This window comes from Xenopus laevis, chromosome 8L (genome assembly GCF_017654675.1).
Source record: "Xenopus laevis strain J_2021 chromosome 8L, Xenopus_laevis_v10.1, whole genome shotgun sequence".
Lineage (NCBI taxonomy): Eukaryota > Metazoa > Chordata > Amphibia > Anura > Pipidae > Xenopus > Xenopus laevis.
The window spans coordinates 7,952,020-7,978,913 of NC_054385.1; the positions used below are offsets into that span (position 1 = coordinate 7,952,020).

The following is a 26,894-nucleotide window of genomic DNA, read 5'->3' on the forward strand; positions in this document are numbered from 1 at the left end:
ACGAACACCTATAGACAACATATACACATAAAGCTATAAACATGACACAACACCTATAGACAACTCTGCACTTAGAATTCTTTCTTAGTACAAATAAATTGTTGTGTCTTAATAGCATACACCATTAAAGCATGTATTTATGTATGGGTAGTAGATAAATTATACCCTGCACATAATTTACTTACTGATGAAGTTCTCAGTCACCTATGGATTTATCATCCAAGGAACAAAGTTACTTTACCCTATTTAACTGCCTCTCCTCTATTGATTGCTTTCAACATATGTTTAGGTGGACAAATGGAAAATTCAAGGGTTTCCCATTTCTATACAGAGCATAAATCAAAACGTAGGTACTATGGCCATTAATGTTGCAACAGAATCATTTTTAACCAGCAATTGCAACTGAATTGAAAACTGGACACTTGCTGCCTCATATTTTGTATATATCGACTCCAAGGTAGAGAGGAGTGAGATGAATGCTGAACGGGTTTTGCAGCAATGCCATTTGCCAAGGATTTTAGCACAGTGTAGTTAGATTTCACTGCTTGCTCCATCTAGTGGCAGAATATATATATTCATTTAAGTTATTAAACTAAAATCAGTGAAAAAAAGTAAATGGGTTCCCTTTTGTTAATTATCTGCCTATAAATCATTCAGTGGCCACAAACAAACTTCCCTGTATAGCCAGATTTGCTTCTGGATAGTGCTTCCCCATCTGAACAAAGTTGTGTGTGTGTGTGTACTGAATATTAGTTCAATGAAAGATGAATATTTATAAAAGGTTCACAGCTGCAAACCAGGTGTACAAATAGGGCAGCAAATTTATCAAAAAGAAAATTCCAGTGCTTCAAGTGGATTATGGGTCTACAGCTCTGAGCTATATTTAACTGCAACATTCAGCCAAAGATGCATCAAATAAGGTTCATATTACATCTATACATAGAATTTGCATAAAAAGTGTGCCAGGGTAATTGTTCATTACCTATATCAGTAAATATCAAAACAAAGGATTGCCTGGTCTATAGAGATCAGGTGCTAATGCACAGGTGCAGGTCCTGGCAAAATGATACTCCCATTTTGTTGAAGGTTAAATATAAAACTCAGTGTACAGCATGAAACATTAGGAATTGCAAGAAGGGCAACATTTGGGGCATGTTTGCATGGTACTTAAGAGAGAAAGATGCCCAACTTGCCAATGTATCACAAAGATCAATACTGGCATGGACAACTAGGAGAAGACACTACCAACTAGTGGACATCCAAGGTAAAGAAACTGCCAACAAAAGGCAAACTTGGGCTTTTACATCTAAGGGAATGACACACCAAAGACGCCCAACTCGCTAGTGTATCAGCAACAGGGAGACTCAGGGGCGTAACAGGGGGGCCCAGGAGGTATAGGGGCCCCATGAGGCCCTAATTAATGAGCAATTTCAAAATATATTGTTAAAAAAGGGCAACTTGTGGTTATGTTGGGGGCCATAAAATGAATTTGCTATGGGGCCCAGTAACATCTAGTTACGCCACTGGGGAGACTGGCATGGAAATCAAAGGGTAAACAGTACCAACTGGGCTTGGACTTCCTAGGCAAATAAATTATCAACTAAAGCTAATTAGGGGCATATACATCTGAGAGAAAGACATGCCAAAGATTCCCAACATGAAACTGTAGCTAAAGGGATACTGGTATGGAAGTCAAAGGGAAGACAGTACCAACTAGAGGCTAACTAGGGGCATATACAAATGAGAGAAAGACATGCCAAAGATGCCCAACTTGCCAATGTATGACAAGCATCAGTAGCTGGCATGGAAGTCAAAAGGAAGACAGTACGAATTAGGAGTATGGATATCTAGGAGTAAGATACAACTAGGGGCATGGATTTCCCTAGAGAAAGAAATTGCCAACTATGGGCATGGACTTCCAAGGAAAAGACACTACCAACTAGGGACATGGAATTCCTTAGAGAAAGAATGGGCTTCCAAGGAAAAGATATTACCAACTAAAGGCCAACTAGAGGCATTTACAGCTAAGGGGAATACATGCCAAAGATGCCCAATTTGCCAATGTATCACAAGGAACAGTGGCTAAAGGGATACTGGCATGGAAGTCAAATGGGAGACAATACCAACTGGAAGCATGGATATTTAGGGCTAAAACTATGGGCATGAGGTTCCAAAAAAAAGAATAACCAAATATGGGTGTGGATGTAATAGAAAAACCATTATCACCTAAAGAAAATGCACTGCTGGCTAGAGTCATGGACATCTTATGGAAAGCTGTTAGCAACTAGGGGCATGGCAAAATATTACCAATTAGGGTCTTGGATATCTAAGGCAAAGACATTTCAAACTAGGGACCTGAACATCTGGGAGAAAACAGTATGTACAACAGTCATGGAAGCCTAAAGGAAGGACATTGACAACTGGGGCAACTGCCAATAAATCTAGACACTATGAAGAGATCAGAAGAAAGCCTGATAAATCTCTTGTTGACTGACCTTCTCAACTACATAATAACTGTGTCCAATGGGGGGTCCAATGGTCTATAATAGTCCATAGTCTATAATGTGGCTCATGGATGATATAGGATTCCCATTCATGCCATGGAGAACCTGATCAGCTAACATATAGGAGGGAGCCTTCATGTACATATAAAAACTGGCCGTACAAACACATTTAATCAGCGTTCTGGTCAGTGTAGTGTTAAATAGCCATCTGTAGGAGCCCCAAAGCTGCACACTAAGCAGAAAAGAAGCAGAGAATAGAGAAAAAAGGGGAAAAATGCCTTCAATGCAAAGAAGCTATTTCCTGCCTACTTGTAAGAAAACTCTGAACGAAGATAAATTATTCACGTGGCGGAAATGGGGCCCTTGTTTCGAAGAGTTTCTAAATCTGGCTCCTCTTAATGCTCTCACTCTTTCTCTCTTTGTGGCTTTATTGATTTATCTTCTCTCTGGAATCCTGCTCGCTTTCTTCCCCCTAAACTAGAGGTTACCGGACTGCAAGGTCATTAAAAAAAGCCTAGCGTCACTGCGCCTATTTAATTACCAGCCAGTAGTCCTATAGAACCAGCATACTCTGCAGCGCTGTTTTAGGAAATATAGTTGTATACCCTCCAGCTGCTCTTGAACTACAACTACCAGAAGTCCATGAGAACCCAAGAGTTCTAGCTCAAGGACCCTGGGCTAGAACTGTATACAAATATACAGAGAAGGAATGTTCTGGGCACACAATAAGCTATACCCTCATACTGTACTGTCTAAGGGAACAATATGGCACCTCCTCCTCCCATATGTATAAATACAAGTATACAGAGAAGGAATGTTCTGGGCACACAATAAGCTATACCCTCATACTGTACTGTCTAAGGGAATCAATATGGCACCTCCTCCCATATGTATAAATACAAGTATACAGAGAAGGAATGTTCTGGGCACACAATAAGCTATACCCTCATACTGTACTGTCTAAGGGAATCAATATGGCACCTCCTCCCATATGTATAAATACAAATATACAGAGAAGGAATGTTCTGGGCACACAATAAGCTATACCCTCATACTGTACTGTCTAAGGGAACAATATGGCACCTCCTCCTCCCATATGTATAAATACAAGTATACAGAGAAGGAATGTTCTGGGCACACAATAAGCTATACCCTCATACTGTACTGTCTAAGGGAATCAATATGGCACCTCCCTCATCCCATATGTATAAATACAAATATACAGAGAAGGAATGTTCTGGGCACACAATAAGCTATACCCTCATACTGTACTATCTAAGGGAATCAATATGGCACCTCCTCCTCCCATATGTATAAATACAAATATACAGAGAAGGAATGTTCTGGGCACACAATAAGTTATACCCTCATACTGTACTGTCTAAGGGAATCAATATGGCACCTCCCTCCTCCTATATGTATAAATACAAATATACAGAGAAGGAATGTTCTGGGCACACAATAAGTTATACCCTCATACTGTACTGTCTAAGGGAATCAATATGGCACCTCCCTCCTCCCATATGTATAAATACAAATATACAGAGAAGGAATGTTCTGGGCACACAATAAGCTATACCCTCATACTGTACTATCTAAGGGAATTAATATGGCACCTCCTCCTCCCATATGTATAAATACAAATATACAGAGAAGGAATGTTCTGGGCACACAATAAGCTATACCCTCATACTGTACTGTCTAAGGGAATCAATATGGCACCTCCCTCCTCCCATATGTATAAATACAAATATACAGAGAAGGAATGTTCTGGGCACACAATAACTTATACCCTCACACTGTACTGTCTAAGGGAAGCAATATGGCAGCTCCCAGTCATATGTATAAATACAAATATACAGATAAAGAATGTATTATGCTACTCTCATCTAACCTATAGCATGCCATTTCCTTCAATCTACTAGACTCCTTCTCTGTAAAGGATAGTTTTTATCTCATCTGTGCTGACTGCCTTGCTCGGTACCATTTATTTTTTTCTCTCTCTATCTTTAACACTGGATCTTCTTTCCAAAACTCACCATATCCTACCCCCTTCCCCATGTCTTGTATCTCCATTCCTATTCTTTCTCTTGTTCAGTGTCCCCCATTTCCTTTCAGTCCCCATGTACAACCTTTTCTTCCATCCACTTATTCTTTCTCTCCCTTTATGTCTATCCTTTTGAACTGTGTATCCTTTCTTTCCATCTTCCCATTTTTCCCCTATATTAGGTTCCTGGGTGGCCCATGGGGTTGACTGAGTGGGAAGGAGTGTGGCCTGTAAGTCTCTAGTTACACTAGTATCCATTTCCTATGTCTATGATCTTATTTCTCCTGATTCTCTAATACATTGTTTTCTTTCTAGATATTTTGTACATAGGTGTAATATGTCTATTATTTCCTTTTCGTTCCTTCAATAAGTCTTGTATGCTTTGTCTCCTTTCCCTATGTCCTGCATTTCTCTTTCACTGTTTCCTCAAGTGCTGTACTGTATATGCCTTCCCTACCCCATGTATCTCCCATCTGCATATCATTACTTTGCCTTACCTGTATTCCACATATTCTCTATTAGGGACAGGGTCGGACTGGGGGGCCCGGGGCCCACCGGGACTGCTGTCCAGGGGCCCCCGCCCCCCTACTAAAACCCGTCGGCCCAGCCGTTCAGCGCGCATGCGCAACAACGGCGTTTGACGCGCATGCGCAACAACGGCGTTTGACGCGCATGCGCAACAACGGCGTTTGACGCGCATGCGCGACAACGGCGTTTGACGCGCATGCGCGACAACGGCGTTTGGCGCGCATGCGCAACAACGGCGTTTGGCGCGCATGCGCAATAACTCAGTTCGGCGCGCATGCGCAACAACGCCACTCGGCGCTGCGCATCGCCGAAAAAAAAATAAAAAATTTCCAAAAAAAGGTACTGGCCCGGCGGGGGCCCACGAGGGTCGGGGCCCACCGGGTTTTTTCCCGGTATCCCGCTGGGCCAGTCCGACACTGATTAGGGATGCACCGAATCCACTATTTTGGATTCGGCCGAACCCCGAATCCTTTGTCAAAGATTCGGCCGAATACCAAACCGAATCCTAATTAACATATACAAATTAGGGATGGGAAGGGCAAAACATTTTAACTTGCTTGTTTTGTGACAAAAAGTCACGCAATTTCCCTCCCCGTCCCTAATTTGCATTTGCAAATTAGGATTCGGATTCGGTTCGGCTGGGCAGAAGGATTCAGCAGAATCCGAATGCTGCTGAAAAAGGCTGAATCTTGGCCGAATCCCGAACCGAATCCTGGATTCGGTGCATCTCCTGCTTCTCCTTAACTTCCTGATCTACCCCTTGTACTGTATTTTCCCTTCCCATTTACCCCCTGTGTTGTATCTCCCCTCCCCATCTACTCGCTGTATTGTATCTCCTCTCCCCATGTACCCCCTGTACTGTATCTTCCCTTTCTATATACCCACTGTACTGTATCTGCCTTTCCATCTACCCCCTGTAATGTATCTGCCCTTTCCATCTACCCCCTGTACTGTATCTTCTCTTTCCATCTACCCCCTGTAGTGTTTCTTCTCTTTCCACCTACCCCCTGTACTGTATCTGCCCTTTCCATCTACCCCCTGTACTGTATCTGCCCTTTCCATCTACCCCCTGTACTGTATCTGCCCTTTCCATCTACCCCCTGTACTGTATCTTCTCTTTCCATCTACCCCCTGTACTGTATCTTCTCTTTCCATCTACCTCCTGTACTGTTTCTCCCCTTTCCATCTACCCCCTGTACTGTATCTTCTCTTTCCATCTACCCCCTGTACTGTTTCTCCCCTTTCCATCTACCTCCTGAACTGTATCTTCTCTTTCCATCTACCCCCTGAACTGTATCTCCCCTTTCCATCTACCTCCTGGGCTGTATTCCCCTCCCCATCATGAATTTATACAATTCCAACCTATTCATATTCATAGGAGCTTACAATCTAACACCTCCCAGTCTACCCCCTGTACTGTATCTCCCTTCACCTCAGCCCCTGTCCACCTAATGTTGTCTTCATTTTCCTTTCCCCCCTTCAGCACCTGTATGCTCCATCTCCTCCCTGTCACCTCCTGCTGTTCAATTTAGAATCAAAAACCTGGCATTACAGGAAGAATCTGACTTTGAGTTGACATTTTTACAGCAGCATTCTAATGGTGTGTTGCTGTTCGTAGCCAAATGGCCAATCAGCTGGAAGATTTCCTGAGAATATCACCTTTTTTTTTTCTTACAGAATGAAGGGAATATAACTTTCTAGTAAAAAAAAAATAGCTAATTATTTTTGGCCTTTGCGTCCATCACTACAGTTTTCCCTTCAGTGTCACCCATACATCTGATAAAATCCTGTTTAACTTTTCTGTGCCTGGATTGTTTTACCTAGAAGATTATTTCTCCTTTCTTCCCGTCAGATCAGTCTACCATAGGAAGAATTTGGGTCTCACCTCCCCATTCCCTCGCCCCCGCATGCAGAATGTTCCACAGAGAGGGGTGCATGGGGACAACCCCCGCTGCTGAATTAAAGACAACAGTGCTCTTTAATAAGGCCGCAGGGGGATTTGTGATCCTCTTACATGGCTATTATAATTTTATCGCTAATCCTGCAGCTGAGGACTCAGCTCCAGAACAAGACTCAAGGACCATTGAGAGCAGACAGACAACATACCTTCCAACATTCTGGAAATAGAAATAGGGACAAAAAGATTTACTGCTCAGAGTGCGGGTAATGTGGCCCAAGAAAAAAGTGTGTTGGTGTTTGTGCCAACGTTTGTGCCGGTGCTCACACAGGTGTTTGCGTGGGGGGCCCTGGAAGTGTGGAACCCGGTGCTCCAGTCTGACCCTGGGACCTAGGAAATAGATTTTGCATTCCATTATCTATATATTGTACACAGTAAGCTTATAAGAAGTTCCATATTTTATACAAAGGCATCGGAGGGACGGTGTTTAGGAGAGCTATTTGGTTGTCCTTTGAATTAAATATCAAATAAACAGTTCTTCCAGACCAGAGGTGGGATTGCCCTTTCCATCCAATTGGTGCATGCACATAGATTGTTTTTCACTGTGCCAATCAGGTAGGGCATGGGGGGGGGTGTCTAGACAGAATCAAAGTTGTTGGGCCACACATGAGTTTATTAGGGCCCACAGAACCTTGAGGTTGATTATCAAGCTAAAACACATGCACATACTTCCTAATTGGGTCTAATTATGTGAGAGGGTCCAGACAGAGCCCAAAAGATACAGGGCTTGCCCAGCCATAGGCAGAATATTGACCAGACTGGGGGCGTGTCCAGGTATAACTGGATGGGAGGATCAAAGGGCGTGGCCTAAAGCTTTCTGATTTCAGAGTTGCTAGCAGTGTTTGCTGCTATACCCTTAATCCATCCAGCCCATAGGCTAGTGTTGGCTGCAGCTGAAGGACTGTGATTTTGAAGGAGATGTAACCAAAAAAATGTTTGGACAGAGGACTGATGAGCGACTTCCAACAACCATGCACTACTGTGCCCTGTGAGTGTGTTCAAACTCTACTTGACTTTTGCTATCCTGGGTTAGGAAAGGGGCCTATGCTCATGAGATTCCCCTCAATCAGCACTGAGGAAAATACTATATGAACAAATCTCTGCTTTCTGTTAGCTTTATTTGTCCTTTAACTCCAGGAACTACAAGAACTCTGTCTCTTCTTTTTAAAAAAAAATGTTTCTCACAAGAATTCAGCTTTTTTTTAAATGTTGGATGAGGTTTCTTGCCGTCATTTTGCGGCTGCTGGTTAAAGCCAACATAATGAGCCAGGAGATCATTAGCAATTCTTTCCCATATCCCCACAGATGGGGCTTATAGAAATGCACTGTTGGCTGCTTTCACATGGAACCTGTCAATACAAGGATATGCTGATGCCGCTCTCAGTTTAACTCTTCAACCCCAGAATTCTTCAGGACCCCCCCATATAATTAAAGAGGTGGTTCACCCTTAAGTTTACTTTTAATATGTTATTGAATGGCTAATTCAAAGAAACTTTTCAATTGGCCTTCATTTTTCCTTTTTTTTATTTTTTTTTATAGTTTTTGAATCATTTGCCTTCTCCTTCCTACTCTCTCTATCTTTCAAATGTGGGTCACTGACCCCCATCTAATAACAAATGCTCTGTAAGGCTACACATTTATTGTTATTTTTATGACTCATCTTTCTATTCAGGAGTCTACCAATGTCTCTCATTCATATCAAAGCATGGTTGCTAGGGTAATTTGTAGGGATGCACCAAATTCACTATTTTGGATTTGGCCGAACCCCCTAATCCATTGCGAAAGATTCGGCCGAATAACAAACCGAATCCTCATTTACATATACAAATTAGGGGTGGGACAGGGAAAACATTTTTTACCTCCTTGTTTTTTGACAAAAAGTCACATGATTTCCCTCCCCAACCCCTAATTTGCATATGCAAATTAAGGTTCAACAGGGCAGAAGGATTCAGCCGAATCCTGCTGAAAAAGGCGGAATCCTGGCTGAATCCCGAACCCAATCTTGGATTCGGTGCATCCCTCGTAATTTGGACCAGATTGCTGAAACTGTAAACTGGAGAGCTGCTTAATAAAAAGCTAAATAGCTCAAAAACCACAAATAATAAAAAATGAAAACTAATTGGAAGTTGTCTCAGAATATCCCTCTCTAGATCATACTAACAGTTAATCTAGAGGTGAATAACACCTTTAATTAATCAGGTTCCACCCTGGGACCAATGCAACAAACCCTGTGTAAGTGCAACTGGTTCTCAGATATTGCCTTGGAGCAGGAGGGCCCAATTTTACTGCAGAACTAAATGTTGCTCTTTGGGCCCCCTAATTAACCTCTTAAATCTCCTGGGCCCCCAGCTAATCCCCACCAATGATATCCCTCTTTAAACACACCACAATGCATCATTGGGCAGGAAAATAAAAAGCCTTGTGTATGACAGCATGCTGCTTTGCAGGAAAGGCTTTATTTGCCCTTGCTTGGTGAATGGCAGAACTGGGCAAGGCAGGAGTTAAAGCTTTTCATGCCAGGGATAAGCGGATAATCCCTGTGTGTTTGGGCTGAGCACTAAATGAGTCTGCAGGTCAAAGCTCCCCCCCACCATCCTTCCCTGCCAGCTGTAATCCTAACATCAAATGACGCTTCTGATGCCCTGCAGTGGCCCGTGCCCATCTGCTGGGATGCCCACCAGGGGGAAAATTAAAAAGAGGTGGTTTGTTAAAAGTGAGAAGCTGTACAGAAAAATATTTTCCATAAATGACTTCTACAGGGTGGGGAGATAATCACTCTACATACAGACCGGCCTAATATAGGGCCCACTATGAGACTGACATTTAAGATGCACTGGCTAATAAAAGCTGCTGACAGACAGTCTGCAGCTTATTGGCCCGTGTGGGCTTCCCATGGTCGATATCTGGCCGAAAGTCGGACAGATCTCAATCGGGCAGGTTAAAAAATCCCATTGGAACGCTGCCGCATCTGTGCGTTTATGTGATCCGACCGCCCATATCGGATCCATTATGATCCAATCGTTGGGCCCATGATGGATCAGCCCAATATCGATCACAATTCAATGTGGGCATATCAGGAAGAGATCTGCTCGTTTGGCCAAACAAGCAGATCTCTACGTCTATGGCCACCTTTACAGGCGCTCCTGCTATTTGTCAGAGGAGTCCTATATGTATAAATACAAATATACAGAGAAGGAATGTTCTGGGCACACAATAAGCTATACCCTCATACTGTACTGTCTAAGGGAAACAATATGTCACCTCCTCCTCCCATATGTATAAATACAAATATACAGAGAAGGAATGTTCTGGGCACACAATAAGCTATACCCTCATACTGTACTGTCTAAGGGAATCAATATGGCACCTCCTCCCATATGTATAAATACAAATATATAGAGAAGGAATGTTCTGGGCACACAATAAGCTATACCCTCATACTGTACTGTCTAAGGGAATCAATATGGCACCTCCTCCTCCCATATGTATAAATACAAATATATAGAGAAGGAATGTTCTGGGCACACAATAAGCTATACCCTCATACTGTACTGTCTAAGGGAAACAATATGGCACCTCCTCCTCCCATATGTATAAATACAAGTATACAGAGAAGGAATGTTCTGGGCACACAATAAGCTATACCCTCATACTGTACTGTCTAAGGGAAACAATATGGCACCTCCTCCTCCCATATGTATAAATTCAAATATACAGAGAAGGAATGTTCTGGGCACACAATAAGCTATACCCTCATACTGTACTGTCTAAGGAAATCAATATGGCACCTCCCTCCTCCCATATGTATAAATACAAGTAAACAGAGAAGGAATGTTCTGGGCACACAATAAGCTATACCCTTATACTGTACTGTCTAAGGGAATCAATATGGCACCTCCTCCTCCCATATGTATAAATTCAAATATACAGAGAAGGAATGTTCTGGGCACACAATAAGCTATACCCTCATACTGTACTGTCTAAGGAAATCAATATGGCACCTCCCTCCTCCCATATGTATAAATACAAGTAAACAGAGAAGGAATGTTCTGGGCACACAATAAGCTTTACCCTCATACTGTACTGTTTAAGGGAATCAACATGGCACCTCCTCCCATATGTATAAATACAAATATACAGAGAAGGAATGTTCTGGGCACACAATAAGCTATACCCTCATACTGTACTGTCTAAGCCTAAGGGAATCAATATTGCACCTCCCTCCTCCCATATGTATAAATACAAATATACAGAGAAGGAATGTTCTGGGCACACAATAAGCTATACCCTCACACTGTACTGTCTAAGGGAATCAATATGGCACCTCCCTCCTCCCATATGTATAAATACAAAATACAGAGAAGGAATGTTCTGGGCACACAATAAATTGTACCCTCATGCTGTACTGGTGATTTACAGGGAGAAGGGAGGATAAAGACAAATCCCTGTCTACCCATGCTTCCCTTTTGAGTTTGAGCTGGAATATTATCAGAATACCTGTCAAACCCAAACAGCACATTACAATACTCTGACTCTATTACGTGCATAACTTATCTCTGTATGACAGCACATAGGTCACACGCGTGTCCTTCCAGAAAGCTGATGATAATGAAAGTTGCTGTTCAGTAGTATATTTGCTGCAGAGTGCACATATCCCGTGCTGAATAATACATATTGCATAGCAAAGGAATGCATGAATAACTCATTCCTATCCATTGTGGATTTTAGGAGACATGCATGGTAAAATACAAGCGCGTTTCAGATCGAATAACCTGTGAATCCCATCTACAACTCCCGGTGCTGACTGCAAGATTCAGAGAGTTTAGGATCATGGAGAGGTTGCTACCAAACACTTTTAATAGCTGACACATCCACAAGCTGGGTGGCTTAATAGTTTATTATGATACATTCTGGATGGGTGCATTAATTCCATTTTAGACTGCAACGTGTATCTTAGTTAACGGCTAATTAGCCATACAGGCCATATCAGAAAGGTCTATATAAATATACCAGTAAACCCTCAAAGTAATGTAGAGTCCTCTGTCAAAAGAAACACCACATTTCTTTCCTTCTATTGTGTACTCATGGGCTTCTGTATCAGACTTCCTGTTTTCAGCTTAAACCTCCAGGGCTAGGGCTTGAGCATGCTCAGTTTGCTCCTCTCCCTGATGTAATCTGAGCCCAGAGCTATGAGTGAGCAGGGAGAGACTCAGGCAGGAAGTGATGTCACACCAAGCTAATATGGCAGCTGCTATCCTAAAGAAACGGCTTCTAGAGCTGCATTCTGCAGAATAAATATAGTCTTATAGCTTGCACTATTGTGGCTTATCTATTGGCCAATAAACTGCTTCGGTAGCTTTCCTTCTCCTTTAAGGGAGAGGTACATTTCATGTGCTGACAAGCTGGATCTCAACTTCTAAGTGCATTATCGATTGGAGAAAAAAAAATATGCCTACAAAGTAGGAAAACTGTTGTGTGATGTTTAAAAGCTAGCGCAGGGCGAGGGCTGGATGCTCAGAGACTTCTAAGAGAGGACCTTGCATCTCCCACATCAATATTTTATCATGGAGGAAAGAAAAAAGCTTGGCTCATTTGAATGCCGGATTATTGAAGGGGGGGGGATATTGAATAATAGGGAGTGTTTACCTAAGATTTTTATAAAACAGAAAAATGCACAGGTGATCCCTTCACTCTATACTCACACTTGTGTGGGTAACTACTAGTCAAAGTTCTATACAGTGGACTATCTTCTATACAGCAGACCCTGTGATCATGGGGAGAACTGGGTGAGAGGGGACCTAGACCCAATAAGCCACACATTTCACCTGTTACATCCTCCCTTCTGCCTGTACTTGTGCCATCTCCCCCCCTGCAGTCTTTACCCTCCCTCCTACCTGCACCCAGGGCCACCATCAGGGGGGCACAGCGGGAACATTAGTAACAGGCCTAAAGGGGGGACTGGCTATGCTGCCCTTTTAGAATTCGACAGGCCGCCCTTGAGTCCCAAGCATCCGAAGTCCCGAATAGCCGAAGCCGCGAATGGAGCCAAAGCCCCGAAAAGCCCCGAATCCACAAAAAGATTCACAATAAATATTCTATGGGGCCCCTGGCGTCAATGTTTTTTTTTATTAATATAAAGGGGGGACCCTGGCCACCAATGTTTTTTTGAAAACTTTAATGGGGGGCCCTGGCACCAATGGCTTTTTATAACGTGGGTGGGGGTACTGTTTGTTTTAGGCCCTTTTTATGGCCCTTTTTATTGTGGGTTGGGGTGGGGTTAGTTTCAGCCCTGCTCACTCCTGATTACACCTCCCTTCAGCCAGCCTGTATCAGTGCAGAGCAAGTAAAGGGGGGAGATGCAGGGTCAGCATGGGTTACAACATACCACCCAACTGTCCCGTTTTTAGAGGGACAGTCCCTCTTTTGACAGCTCGTCCCGTGTTTGTACTGGAAAGTCCCGTTTTTCTCTTCACTGAACCGGCAGAAAAAAGATACAATGTTTCTAACTTAATTGGCTTTTGGCAGAGAGCCCAGAACAGCCACAGCTTCAGATGAGATACTTTTGTAATAATTTCGAGATAAGCAAATAAGTAATTGTCACAATATAAGATAACAGGTCCCTTGGGAGAAGTTAGACTCACAGCTTAAAGGGTAATTCACCTTCCTTAGCAAAACTGTAATAAATGAAAAAAACACAAATATGTTCAAACTTTCATGACCTGCCAAATTTTGTAAAATGAACATGGTAATTATGGGGTGTGGCGTGGCCACAAACATGGGCGTGGTCAAAAAAATGTCTAACTTTTTTTGTCCCTCTTTTTATTTCCAAAATGTTGGGAGGTATGGTTACAAAACAAGTCTCTGGTGCAGTAAAAGCTCAGAAGCTACACTTCGTGCAGCAATATATGTAGCTTGTGTGGTAGTCTGGTGTATTTCAGTGGCTTATCATCCCATTTTACATCTAATTTACTAGCGCTGTATTATTCTCTGCCAGATTAGGTTCCCATTTCATATATTTATTTGCTTTAAAAGTTCAGTGTTGTTTGTTATGCCCTAGCTTAGCTTCCTTATCTCCCCAACTGTTATTGCTAAATCAGTCAAAGATCTCTCTTCAGTGCAGTCAAGACTATAGGGGGAATTTACAATGCCCCAAGCAGTGTACAGAGTGCAAAAAAAAAAGACCACAATTTACCATTTTTTGCACTGTGCCCACTGCACTTTTTATAGAGTGTGACCTGCATTAGGCTCCGTTGAATTCAATAGAGGGTGGAGGGCAGCACACAGGTAGGGTTGCCACCTTTTCCGGAAAAAAATACCGGCCTTCCTATAGATTTATCTTTTTTTCCCCTATTAATAACATTGGGATCAACCATCATTTTTACAGGCCAGGCTAGTAAAATACTGGCCAGGTGGCAACCCTACACACAGTCACGTCATTCTGAGAAGGTAGGAGCAGCAAGATTTTTTTTTTTGGTGCTTGGTGCAGAAAACCAAACCCTTAGTGCTCTTGCACCCCCCCCCCCGGCCTTTATCGTGACCCCTTTAAGCCTTTATTGTGAGCAGACCTGGACTGGGAGTCAATGCCCTGGCATTCCAAGTACACAAAACAGACCCCTCCGGCCCACTAAATAGTGACCACTTATGTTCTCTTACAGCAGCCCCTCTGGCATTTGCCAGAATCCACAGGCAGCAAAAATATCCCTTTGATTTGCTAAATAAAATATATTTCCATTAGTCATTAATACTTAAAAGTCTGATACCACATACATTAATTTATCCTCAAACCAGGTTGATGTTGTTCACCAGAAAGCTGTGTTTTGCCTAAAATCATTCATATCTACATCATAAAGTATCCACCATCTACTCCCTCCATGTGGCCTTGCTTCCTGTTTGTGTTCCTCTTTCAGTATTAATGAAAAGTAGTTTAATTGAAATAAATTCTGATTTAAGCACTTGAGGGTATCTATTTTATGGGTGCCTCCACCCCAGGAATTTAATGGGCAGACTTTCTTCACAGGGGTGCCCAGCATTGTGTACGTGCCTGGAGGCACCTGAACAATTCCAAAGCCGGACAAGCTGTATAATGTGACTCTGACTCGGCAGAACAAAAAACTTCACCATGTGGATGCCAGTAAAGCTTTGCAGGGAACAAAGATAAGGAGGATTACAGCTGGTTCAGCACTTACAGGGTTAAGACTTATATAGCAAGCCAGGCTTCAGAACTTTTTCAGGTGCTTCCAGGTGTTCCAGACTTATCTATATGTCATACATATGTATAATATAAATACATCCATATTCTAAATAATAAGTTTTATCACATTTAATCACATATAGATATTGATGCAGCATCACAGACTACAAAAGATAGACGCCCTTTAACATGAGCAGTCTTCAATATTTATCTTCTACAGTTTCTCTAGACAAATATGACCTGTCTTTATGAAACGCTCTTTATCTTATCTACTTACAAACAACCAAACAGATGCAAAGTACTGAGCTAATGGTAGTACCTGATTAAAAATAAAAGCAGCTGTGGTGTCAAAGAGCTTGCAGTTTAATTTAATCAGAATAATTTAATGTGCCTTGTAGGTCACCGAGTCCAGGTGACAATTGCCTGCTGTGATTATTATTCTGGCCTTCTAACCACATACAGTTCAAGGATTGAAGGACTGAATCTATGTATGCTTGGTTATATGTGTATACACTGTAGTGTGTCTCTTTATTAAGACCTCATTATTTGCATATATTGTTATTCAAAGTACCTGTAGCAGTGAATAAAACAACACTGAGATCTTATATCATTTAAATACAAGCAAAGTGAATAGGCAAGCAGAGAGGAAGGCTTGAAGAATAGTGGTTGAAAGGCCAGCATTGGGAAAGGCTCACAGGATAGTAGGTAAAAAAGACAAGGGAATTAGGGTACTAGGAATGGGCTGACAGGATAGTAGGTTCATAGACAGGGGAACAGCAGTGGGAAAGGCTGGCAGGATAGTAGGTACATTGATAGGGGAATAAGTACTAGGAAGGGACAGGCAGGATAGTTGGTACATTGAAAGGAAGATAAACAGTGGTATTGGCTGGCAGGACTGTAGGTACATAGACAGGGGAATAAGTAGTGGGAAAGGCTGGCAGGATAGTTGGTACATTGAAAGGAAGATAAACAGTGGTATTGGCTGGCAGGACTGTAGGTACATAGACAGGGGAATAAGTAGTGGGAAAGGCTGGCAGGATAGTTGGTACATAGACAGGGGAATAAGTACTAGGAAGGGACTGGCAGGATAGTTGGTGCTTAGATAAGGAAATAATAATAGGAAGGGACTGGTAGGATAATTGGTACATAGGGGAATAAGCAATAGGAAGGGACTGGCAGGATAGTAGGTACATTGAAAGGAAGATCAACAGTGGGAATGGCTGTCAGGATTGTAGGTACATAGACAGGGGAATAAGTAGTGGAAAAGGCTAGCAGGCTAGTAGGTACATAGACAGGGAAATAAGTACTAGGAAGGGACTTGCAGGATAGTTGGTACATAGATAAGGGAAAAAGCAATAGGAAGGGGCTGGCAGGATAGTTGGTACATTGAAAGGAAGATCAACAGTGGGAATGGCTGGCAGGATTGTAGGTACATAGACAGGGGAATAAGTAGAGGGAAAGACTGGCAGGATAGTAGGTACATTTACAGTGGTATCAGCAGTGGAAAAGGCTGGCAAGATAGAAGAAACATAGACAGGGGAATTACGCAGTGTGAAAGGCTGGCAGGATAATGGGCACATAGACAGGGAGATCGGCAGAGGGAGAGGCTGTGAGGATAGTACGTGCAACTTCCACTATGCTTAACCTTGACACAAACATCATTTCACTGGAACTTACGTGTGTGCAGAACCGCTCAGGGGGATCTCCACAAGTTATTCCAGGGGGGTCTACTTTAACCATTGTGTACTCTCTCATTATCATGGGCTTTGGTTGACAAGCATAAAACTCCCATGACGGACCCTCGTCTGATGTCACCCAGGATTTGCAGATGTCATACTGTCCCAATGCCAGAGGGAGGCAGTGTAGGAGAATAGCAGCCACATGCAACATGGTAGCGGGTCCCAATACCAAGTTCCTCCAGAAGAGGAGAAGGCTATGTGCCCTGGAGGGGTAGCTTCAGGGGGCTTAGGTCCTAATGCCAGGATCAGCATGGAAAGGCCTCATCTACAAGTATAGGAACAATTTAGGTTGTCCTTTGTGAAAGAAGAGAAAAACATTTGGCAGGTAAGATTATTTCTTGGACAGTCTATGCCTGCACAGGGCACTCCTAGAATATTTCCAAATGTTCTTGTTCCCTTTCGTTGTACATTGAATCATTTACTACTGGCTGATCCCAAGGAGGCTGAAGCAGTTAGAAAGGCAACTGGAAAGTCTAGTCATGTTGAACACACGTCTTTGAGTTGTCCCCTGAAAATCATATAAAGTGAGAGCAATCTAGTCCCTGTTTTGTTCGATTTCCAGAAGTATCAGAGAGGATGGTTAAACTTGAGATATTCCTTATGTCTTGAGGATTAGCCAGGTCCTTATCGGATTTTACTTGTGTGTTGGCATCGGTAAGCACTGAACAGAGGCACTTACAATACCTGCAAACAATAAAAGAATAAAAAATATGCATTAAATAAAAACACGTTCTTGAAACTGGATTGTCTCCTAGTAAATGTGCCAAACTGATCCACACAACAGATGCTTTGTCTTTTAGTTCCATATATATACACTGTATATTTTCCCTGCCTAAAGTCAATATAACTCAGAATAATTTTCATGCAAATTATTACAGTTTAAAAACATGTCACTGTTGAGATGCCTGTGATAATAATTATGGAAATATAAGAATGATTATAGGAGGACAAAGAAAAGCAGTGACTGATTAGATAAGAGGGGTTCAAACACGTCCAGTATGTGGTAAGACTCTCCTAATTATATTTACCCCCAGATCAAATATGAATGAATTTCAGGCCAATGCCACAGCTTTGAGGGCTTCCTAGTGAAACTCTGGATTAGACACCCAGACAGATGGGCAGACAGGCTGGCAAACAGACAGATGATGAGATAGATATTAGAGACAGACAAAGAGCAATGGACAGACAGACTGATACATAGGGATTTAGAGATATAAGTGTTTATATTATATATGTTAATATAAGGGGTGTATATATATATATATATATAATGTGTGTGTTATCCGGAAACCCGTTATCCAGAAAGCTCTGAACTACGAAGAGGCCGTCTCCCATAGACTCCAAAATAATTCCAAACTATCCACATTTTTAGAAATGATTTCCTTTATCTCTGTAATAATAAAACGGTACCTTTTACTTGATCCCAACTAAGATATAATTAATCCTTATCGGAGGCAAAACTAGCCTATTGGGGTTATTTAATGTTTACATGATTTTCTAGTAGACTAAAGTCATGAAGATCCAAATTACGAGAAGATCTGTTATCTGGAAAACCCCATGTCGAGAGCATTCTGGATATGTCCCATACTTATGTATATGTGTGTGTGTGTTAGGGATGCACCAAATCCAGGATTCGGTTCGGGGGTTTAGCCTTTTTCAGCAGCATTTGGATCAGGCCGAATCTGAATTTGCAAATGTAAATTAGGGGTGGTAGGGAAATCACGTGACTTTTCATCACAAAATAATTTTTCTACTTTTTCCTTTCCTGACCCTAATTTGCATATGCAAATTAGGATTCTGAGTTGGTTCGGTATTCAGATGAATCTTTCACCAAGGATTCGGGGATTCGGTGCATATATATATATATGTGTGGTTAAATCAGAGGTGCAAGTCCTTGCGCTCCAAAATGAAGAGGGGCAGAGCCCAGCAAGTTTCAATGCACAGGATAGACCAAAATAGATATTAGACCATCTAATAAAAATATATCACAGAGCCAGTATACGGATCTATAGACTCATACCAGATATAAGGAGGCTTTTTTTTATAGTCGATTCACAGATATAATATATACAGACCTCATGATTTAATCGTAGTGAAGGACTGAAAAGCAAGCCAATTGCAAATCAGTGTAACCTTATTTACATTCCCTCTACTTGCCAACACATCAAAGGAATAAAACCTGTTTAAAAATTGAATATAGCAATAGAAGACAAGGTAAGTACATTAATTAGGGCATGCAGTTGTAGTGTGCTACTGACAAAGCAGAAAGAAAAGAAACATGTTTGCTCTTTGGGGGGGGGTAGATAATGGAATGTGGAGCCCTCTACATTGTTTAAAAGACTTCAATGGCAGTGTATTTGATGTAAAGTTGTAGGAACTGGAGAACCATCCAATACATAAATACTTCATGCAGACAGCGGCCTGTTTGGGATCCGACCCAAAGCTCTCTATGGTTTCAATGGACCAACTAGTATTGCTCTGTGCGCAGGAAGCTCATAAGGCTCCGACTCATTTTTGGCAATGAAACTGACTAAAGGAACATTTACCTTTTCCAGACCTCTGTAATATATCCTCATGGGAGTTACTGCACTTGCTGTAAAACATATTGCTGCTTTTATGTTAATGGAGGTTATGAGAGGGAATACATTATAAAGGGACATTATATTGAGCAATTATAGATTTAGAAAACTAGACATGCATTGCGTGCCTTTTAATCCTGTGTATATTACAGAGCTTAAGGCTGAAAGAAGATTTGGTCAAAATGCAAGCAATTATTTTTAGCATTTTACATTTTCTTCTAGCAGAGAGCGCTGTTTCAGGTTGTGGCTGAGATTACATTTTCAAGACAAAGATTGGTGATGTATAGGCGATAACATAACCCCTACTGTAAATAAGGATATTAGAAGTCACTGTGACCATATAAAGGCACAAGGCTGCAGGCTGAGTATCACTCATGTATTATAAGGGATAATGTACCCCCTACTGTAAATGATAAGGATATTAGAAGTCACTGAGGGGTTGTTCTGTGACCATATAAAGACACAAGGCTGCAGGCTGAGTTATACAGGGAACTCTGATTATCACTCATGTATTATAAGGGATAATGTACCCCCTACTGTAAATAAGGATATTAGAAGTCACTGAGGGGTTGTTCTGTGACCATATAAAGACACAAGGCTGCAGGCTGAGTTATACAGGGAACTCTGAGTATCACCCATGTATTCTAAGATATATTGTACACCCTACTGTATATTATAAGGATAAAGGCAGAAGGCTGTAAGCTTTAGCACAGGTCATGTGACTCGGTGGTTATTTCTATAACATTGTAGTATTTTTTAAAAATTATTAGCAGTTGGGAGACCGATACTTACATGCACTATTCTTTTCAATAACATGTTAAACATAGTAAACCATGTTGTTAAAAAGAAAAGATACATTATCATCACCATCATCGACAAAGTGATGCAGAGGAAGGCAAACAGCTGTCAGTACAGGCTCAAAGTGGTCTTATGTTGTGAGTATGTTCTATAACCCTGCTGCAAAGGTGGGTTAAAAAATAGGACCCTTTACTAGGCCTAGATTTCGGGCTTGGGCTCCCCAAGGCCGTTGGGTAATAGTGCCTGGCGGTCTCACGAGTAAACCCCCTTCCTTTGAGCGCACGCATGCGCCAGAACGCTGGGGATTCTGCCAGAATACATCCCTAGTGCTCCTTATGTTGTGGCCTAAGATTTCGCTGCCCTAGGCCTGGGCCTTTGTGGCCTCACAATAAATCTGGGCCTGGTATTTACCATTCTATTGTCAGTATTGTGTCTCTCCCCACAGACATATATTTACAGCTGGCTTTAGAGGTTCTAGTTCTAGGTTTTAGTAAAAAATCCAAATTTTTAGTGGAAATAAAACCACAAATTTTTTGGGATTCATTATACCCCGAGGATGGAAAAAGTCAGAATCCGAAAATCCGGCATCTGAGACCTGCCAAAGTTGCATATAAATCAATGGGAGACGTCCCAAAGATATCTTGATCTGTGCCGGGTTTTGCGCAATTATTTTGTGTTTTTTCAGCAGGGATGCACCGAATCCAGGATTCGGTTTGGCCTTTTTCAGCAGGATTCGGATTCGGCCGAATCCTTCTGCCTGGCCGAACTGAATCTGAATCCTAATTTGCATATGCAAATTAGGGGCAGGGAGGGAAATCGTGTTTTTGTCACAAAACAAGGAAGTAAAAAATGTTTTCCCTTTCCTAACATATGCAAATTAGGACTCGGTTCGGTATTTGGCCCAATCTTTCACGAAGGATTCGGGGGTTCAGCCAAATCCCAAATCATGGATTCAGGCAAAAAGTTTTAGGGTTGAAAATCCAAAATATTCATACAATTTTCAAAATTTTTTCGGGGTTTTCGGGAAATTGTATTAATAAATATGGAGAAAAAACCCATAAGGATTTGGTCGGAGTTGTTTTCAGAAAATATTGAGATACAGTACATTTTGGCCTCCACATATCAGTGTTGCCTAATTCATGGTCTTCAGATGGAGGCTGCCAGGTCCGTTGGGATTTCTAAGGCAACACAACATTGGATAAGTTGGAATCACAAAAAATGTGACAACTGCTGCCTTCTATTCCCTTAGTACTAATGGGGCCCTTGTGCATAAATTGTCTCTGTGCTGGAAAGCACTGGAGCTTGTATTCATTGCCATGGATTTGAGTGGGGGGGGGGGTAAGGAATCTTTCTCATGTATAATGATTTGCTAATTTCACAAAAGCTTAAAGGGAAAATAATTCTGCAGCTCATAATTACAACTAGAACTTTTTTCCTTTTCAAACAATAAAGAGAATTGTGTATAAAAAAAATAAAAATCACTAATCTAATAAAAAAAAATCCCTTAGATGCAATCTAGTTTATTGAAAGGGAAAAAGGAAAAAGTTTATTAAACTCAAGAATTCCAATACAAAGCGTCAAGGAAGGCTATCGCCGTAAAGGGACACCATTAAAAACAACCTTTAGACAATTTTAATAAGCGGGCGGCAAAGATGATTAGCCAATATATTTTATCATTAAGGCAGGGAAGGGAAATGGTTTGGGGGAAGGCTGGAGGTATGCAATAATACAGAACAATGTGTTCCATTTGGGAGAGGCAGACAGGTCATTTACAAGATGGCAAAAATAAATATTAGCCAGCGCCGCTTGAAGAGCAGAGGGAATCTTAGCTGCGCATTGATCTGAGTTATAAAATTCATATTTCCATGTTAAGGTTGCTTACACCCCTCCTCCTAAAGATGAAGGCCACTTGATTGAGACAAATGACCGGTTAGGAAAAAAAAAATCCATTTTTCATAGATCTGAATGTTCCTGAGATTGCCGGGGGGGGGGGGGGTGCACAATCTCACCGGCCAAATACAAACTAAGTGTATAATAAGGATTGTTGTAGGCAAGGTCTTATCAGTGCTCAGCCGCTTTATCTATGGAATTCATTTCAAGTGACTTCCCTTCTACATACCAGGGGTATATTGACATTGTTCGAAAAAGTCACAATATTTTTAACCATCACGTTCCATTTAAGTAATTAAAATTTTCGGTACATTTATTAGCTTAACGGCTTCTGAGAACATCTGGGGGCTGTTAATTAATTTCTTCTGCCGATTAGAAGGAAACCAGACTCGCTTGTGAAACCACCCACTTTTATTTTGCATGTCAATAGGTAACCTTTGGGGAATACAGATACAGTATAACAGTACAGAGAGGAACAAGATTAAATGGGTAGGAATTTGGTAAGCCATATTAATACTGACTGCAGACATACTGAGACTTCCATTCTATCAGCTATTGACAAATGCATTGTAGTCTGCCTGTAACACAGTAGCCAGGGTTGCTGAATTGTCATATTAGTACACCGCTTATTTGCTATTAGAATTAGGTAAATATATGCATGCAAAAAGAGATGTTAGCTATGGAAATACTGATAAATGATATTAGTACATCGTATGAAGCAGCATGAAGTCTTCTAATTACCCAACACTAGATATTCGCTAAGGAGTTAGTAGTCCTGACACATATTCATTCATCACTACTGGCCACTTTGACTGGACCTACCATGCAGTCGCCCTCATCACTGCTCCTTCTTTAATGACACTTAAACGTCTCCGTGGATTTGATGGATACTTTAATAGAGGAAACAGCAGTATTTGAATAGTGTAGTGTTTTATGAAGCATATGAGATGTAATCTAAGCAGAAAATAGAAAATCTTTTTGCTAAATATACCAGTTTGACTTTATATAGTTATGTTTTGTGTTTTTTCACTTGCACACTTATTCTGTCAATGCCTCACCAATTTTATACTAGCGATCAGAACATACCAAAGCTATGAATGGGGGGGAGGAGAGATTTTAATTAGGGGTTGATATACCATGATTGCTTGTCTGCTGCCCTGGATAATCCTGGAATTATAGTAGGGTGACCCAAATGTTTCTATATATCTGTAACCTTGTTATGAGCTAAGAGGGCCCAGTCTAAAGGCCAGTTAGGGGGAGATTTGGGGTGAGTGTTTATTTGTGCCCTGTGTACCCCTGGAACTATAGCAGGGTGACTGTTACCCCAATGTTTCTATTTTTCTGTAACCTTATTATGAGCTAAGGCAGCCCAGTCTGAAGGCCAGTTAGGGGGAGATTTGGGTTGAGTGCTTATTTGTGTCCTGGGTACCCCTGGAACTATAGCAGGGTGACTGTTACCCCAGTGTTTCTATATATCTGTAACCTTGTTATGAGCTAAGGGGCCCAGTCTGAAGGTCAGTTAGGGGAGATTTGGGGTGAGTGTTTATTTGTGCCCTGGGTACCCCTGGAACTATAGCAGGGTGACTGTTACCCCAATGTTTCTTTATATCTGTAACCTTGTTATGAGCTAAGGCAGCCCAGTCTGAAGGCCAGATTTTGTGTCCTGGGTACCCCTGGAACTGTATCTGTTACCCCAGTTTTTGCATATATCTGTAATCATGTTGTGAGCTAAGGGGCTCATTTAGATTACTGCTTATTTAATGCCCTGGGTACCCCTGGGCATTATATAAATCTATGTCTGTAATTAGGAGCTAAAGAGAGGCCTAGTCTGATGGCTTATAGCTGTCCTGAATATCCCTGGGACTATAGCCGGGTGACTGTTCAGTCTTTTTATATCTGTAGTTTTGTTATGAACTAAGAGGACCTCAAGGCAAATGAGGGTGTAATATGGATTAGAAATACTGTTAACTGCTGATACCAATGCTATAAAAAGCAGAGAAAATAATGGAAATGCTGCATTTTCTGTTTAAAAACATAACTTTTATCATGATTAATCTTTTCAGACTGTTTTGAAACTGCATGGCGGGACCTTTTAGGGGGCTAGAGGCAGCACATGAAGGGGTCAATGTTAAATGTAACATTATTGAATCAAAGCTTATTTGGTGTCTTGAAAGTATAGCAAGGTGACTCTTTTGATACATTTTCATATGTTTAACATTGTTACGCTAAGGCTTTGCTGTCCCAATGCTAGACCTGAAAGAAAGGCTTGAACCTCAAAAAAATCTTAAAACTCTGTGTCCTATGGCAAGACAGAAGTACGTGTTCGGTCCCCAAGTGCAGTAACTCAGATCCTTTGAGTAGAGGTATAGTATCTGCTTTAATAATATCAGTCTTTCTTGACAGTTTAACGTTTGTACTTTACACAAACCCAATTAATCTTCTGCTACACTGATTAAAATTCATCCATTGTTCTTGCCAGCCCTCTTTCTCTTTCCAATACCCATAGCAGCAATCGCAGTGTATCGGCTGGCACAGGGGATAACAAGCGTTACTGCTGATGTAATCCATGCACTGCTTTACTTTGGGGATAAAAAGTATTTTATAATACAGTAAGATTTTAAAATGTTTACATGTTGCATGGAAAGTGCCTTCTCCTGAGATTGTAGCAGATTGATAGCAGAGGGAAAATTAATCATTTGACTAACAGGACGCATTAAGTCAGTTCTGTAGACCAGGAGTCTTTAGACATGTTGGATTGTATTCCCATTTTCTGGTCCAACATTTGGTCACGCCATGTCTTGCCGACGGATATACAAATGGATTTTAGTAGAAGTCTACCTGTTATGCAGTTGAGGAAATCAACATTAATCTTAACCATTTGGCTTTCCAGCTGGCTCACCATTATCTTCATTATACACAGAGGGGTGGGTAGATAACCCAAAAGGTTTAGAAATCTGAATACCATGTTAAAGGAAATATTCTCTGTAATCACATTAAAACTGACAATGATATATAATAATGATATATGTTAAACATGCCAAAACACTGCTATAATACATATAAACCAGTTAACAAGGACATGGTGAAATAGTGCATGTTAGCTACAATCTCTCTCTACCTTCCTATCCCACATGAAGTCAGTCTTTCGCTTGCCCAAATTAAATCACAAAGACTAGCATTCATCCGTTCCCTGCTGACTCTCCTCTTATATTCCTGTTGGAGTGAAGAACCCGTTTGCTTCAACACGAACAATTGTGAACCTTCTGCTCCATTTAAAAAAAAAGAACATGCAACTACCTGTTACACTGCTGCCAACATCTAATCACAAGCTAACACTCCACAAAAGAATTTCTCCCTTTCTATAGAAAAAAAATACAGAACTGCCCCATGCGTTTAAAGCTAAAAAAGAAATTCGACAGGATCAATGTTTAACCTTTTATTATACACAGACAAAGGTTTGTATTTGGCTAAAGCAGGTATTTTTGCTTTATTAAATTGGCATGCCTCTACAACTTGCCTCTTTAATTATATGCTATTCAAAAAGCACACGGTTGCATGTTGTCGCAATTCACGATACTTACACTGCTCATCACTAACTTTGTGTGTTTTCTAAACACTACCATTGCGTGTTCAGCTACTAATCCCTCTAACATCTTAATGATGTTAGAGGTCACTTTGGATTGTAGAAGCTCTAACAGGCAAGAAAACTTTACATTCCTGCCCTCTTTTCAATTCATCAGACAGCATTTTTCTGTCTGACATATAAATCTTCACGCATTATTAGGAGCCTGCAATTCCTATACAGAAAGAAAAGAATCAATGCTTGTTCTCTCCTTTTAGGGGAACTTGCTCACCTCAGGGGGAATGATAAGCAAGAGATTCGGAACACAAAATTAGATTTTTAATCTGAGCACATAGACACGAGGTTTCCATTTTTAATGTATTACAGACGCACCAATTTTACAAATTCCACTTTTAATGAGCTAAAATGATACATTTCTAAATATTGTTTGTGTTGAACATACATTTTGAATTTGAAAGGCTAATTCCATGTTAAATGCTATGAATAAATAATGATACAGTCAACACTTTATAATCAGGCCCTCAGATTCAGAATGGTTAGGCTTCATTCATTTAATCCCTTTAAGAGGGGCTTAGATATCTATTTGGAAACACAAAATATATAGATACAGGTATGGGATACGTTATCTGGAAACCTGTTATCCAGAAAGCTCCGAATAAAGACCGTCTCCCATTGACTCCATTTTATCCAAATAATCCAAATTTCTAAAAATGATTTCCTTTTTCTCTGTAATAATAAACCAGTACCTTGCGCTTGATCCCAACTAAGATATAATGGATCCTAATTGGAAGCAAAACCAGCCTATCAGGTTTATTTAATGTTTACATGATTTACTAGTAGACTTGAAGTATGAAGATCCAAATTACAGAAAGTTCAATCATCCGGAAAACACTAGGTCCCAAGCATTCTGGAAAATAGATTCCATACCTGTATAATTATTATTTTTATATGTAAAGAGATGATCCAGAAAATTAATCTGCTTGCCAACAAGAAGGTACGATATATTTGTATTTATAGTGATTCACAAACACTCTTAGAAAAATCTATGGGTTGTTTTTGCCTTATCAGGGATGGCGGT

The 26,894-nt window shown here is 41.1% G+C and overlaps 1 protein-coding gene across 12 annotated transcripts in view; it reads right to left on the reverse strand.

The window, feature by feature from the left end:
• Positions 1-17,117, reverse strand: part of ntng2.L (netrin G2 L homeolog) — a 44,768-nt gene extending 27,651 nt beyond the window's left edge. For all 12 annotated transcript variants that reach the window (XM_041572431.1, XM_041572430.1, XM_041572428.1 and 9 more), the window contains exon 1: positions 16,905-17,117. In XM_041572431.1, the coding sequence (XP_041428365.1) occupies positions 16,905-17,117 (213 nt within the window). The remainder of the gene's footprint in view (positions 1-16,904) is intronic.
• Between the last annotated feature and the right edge of the window lie 9,777 nt (positions 17,118-26,894).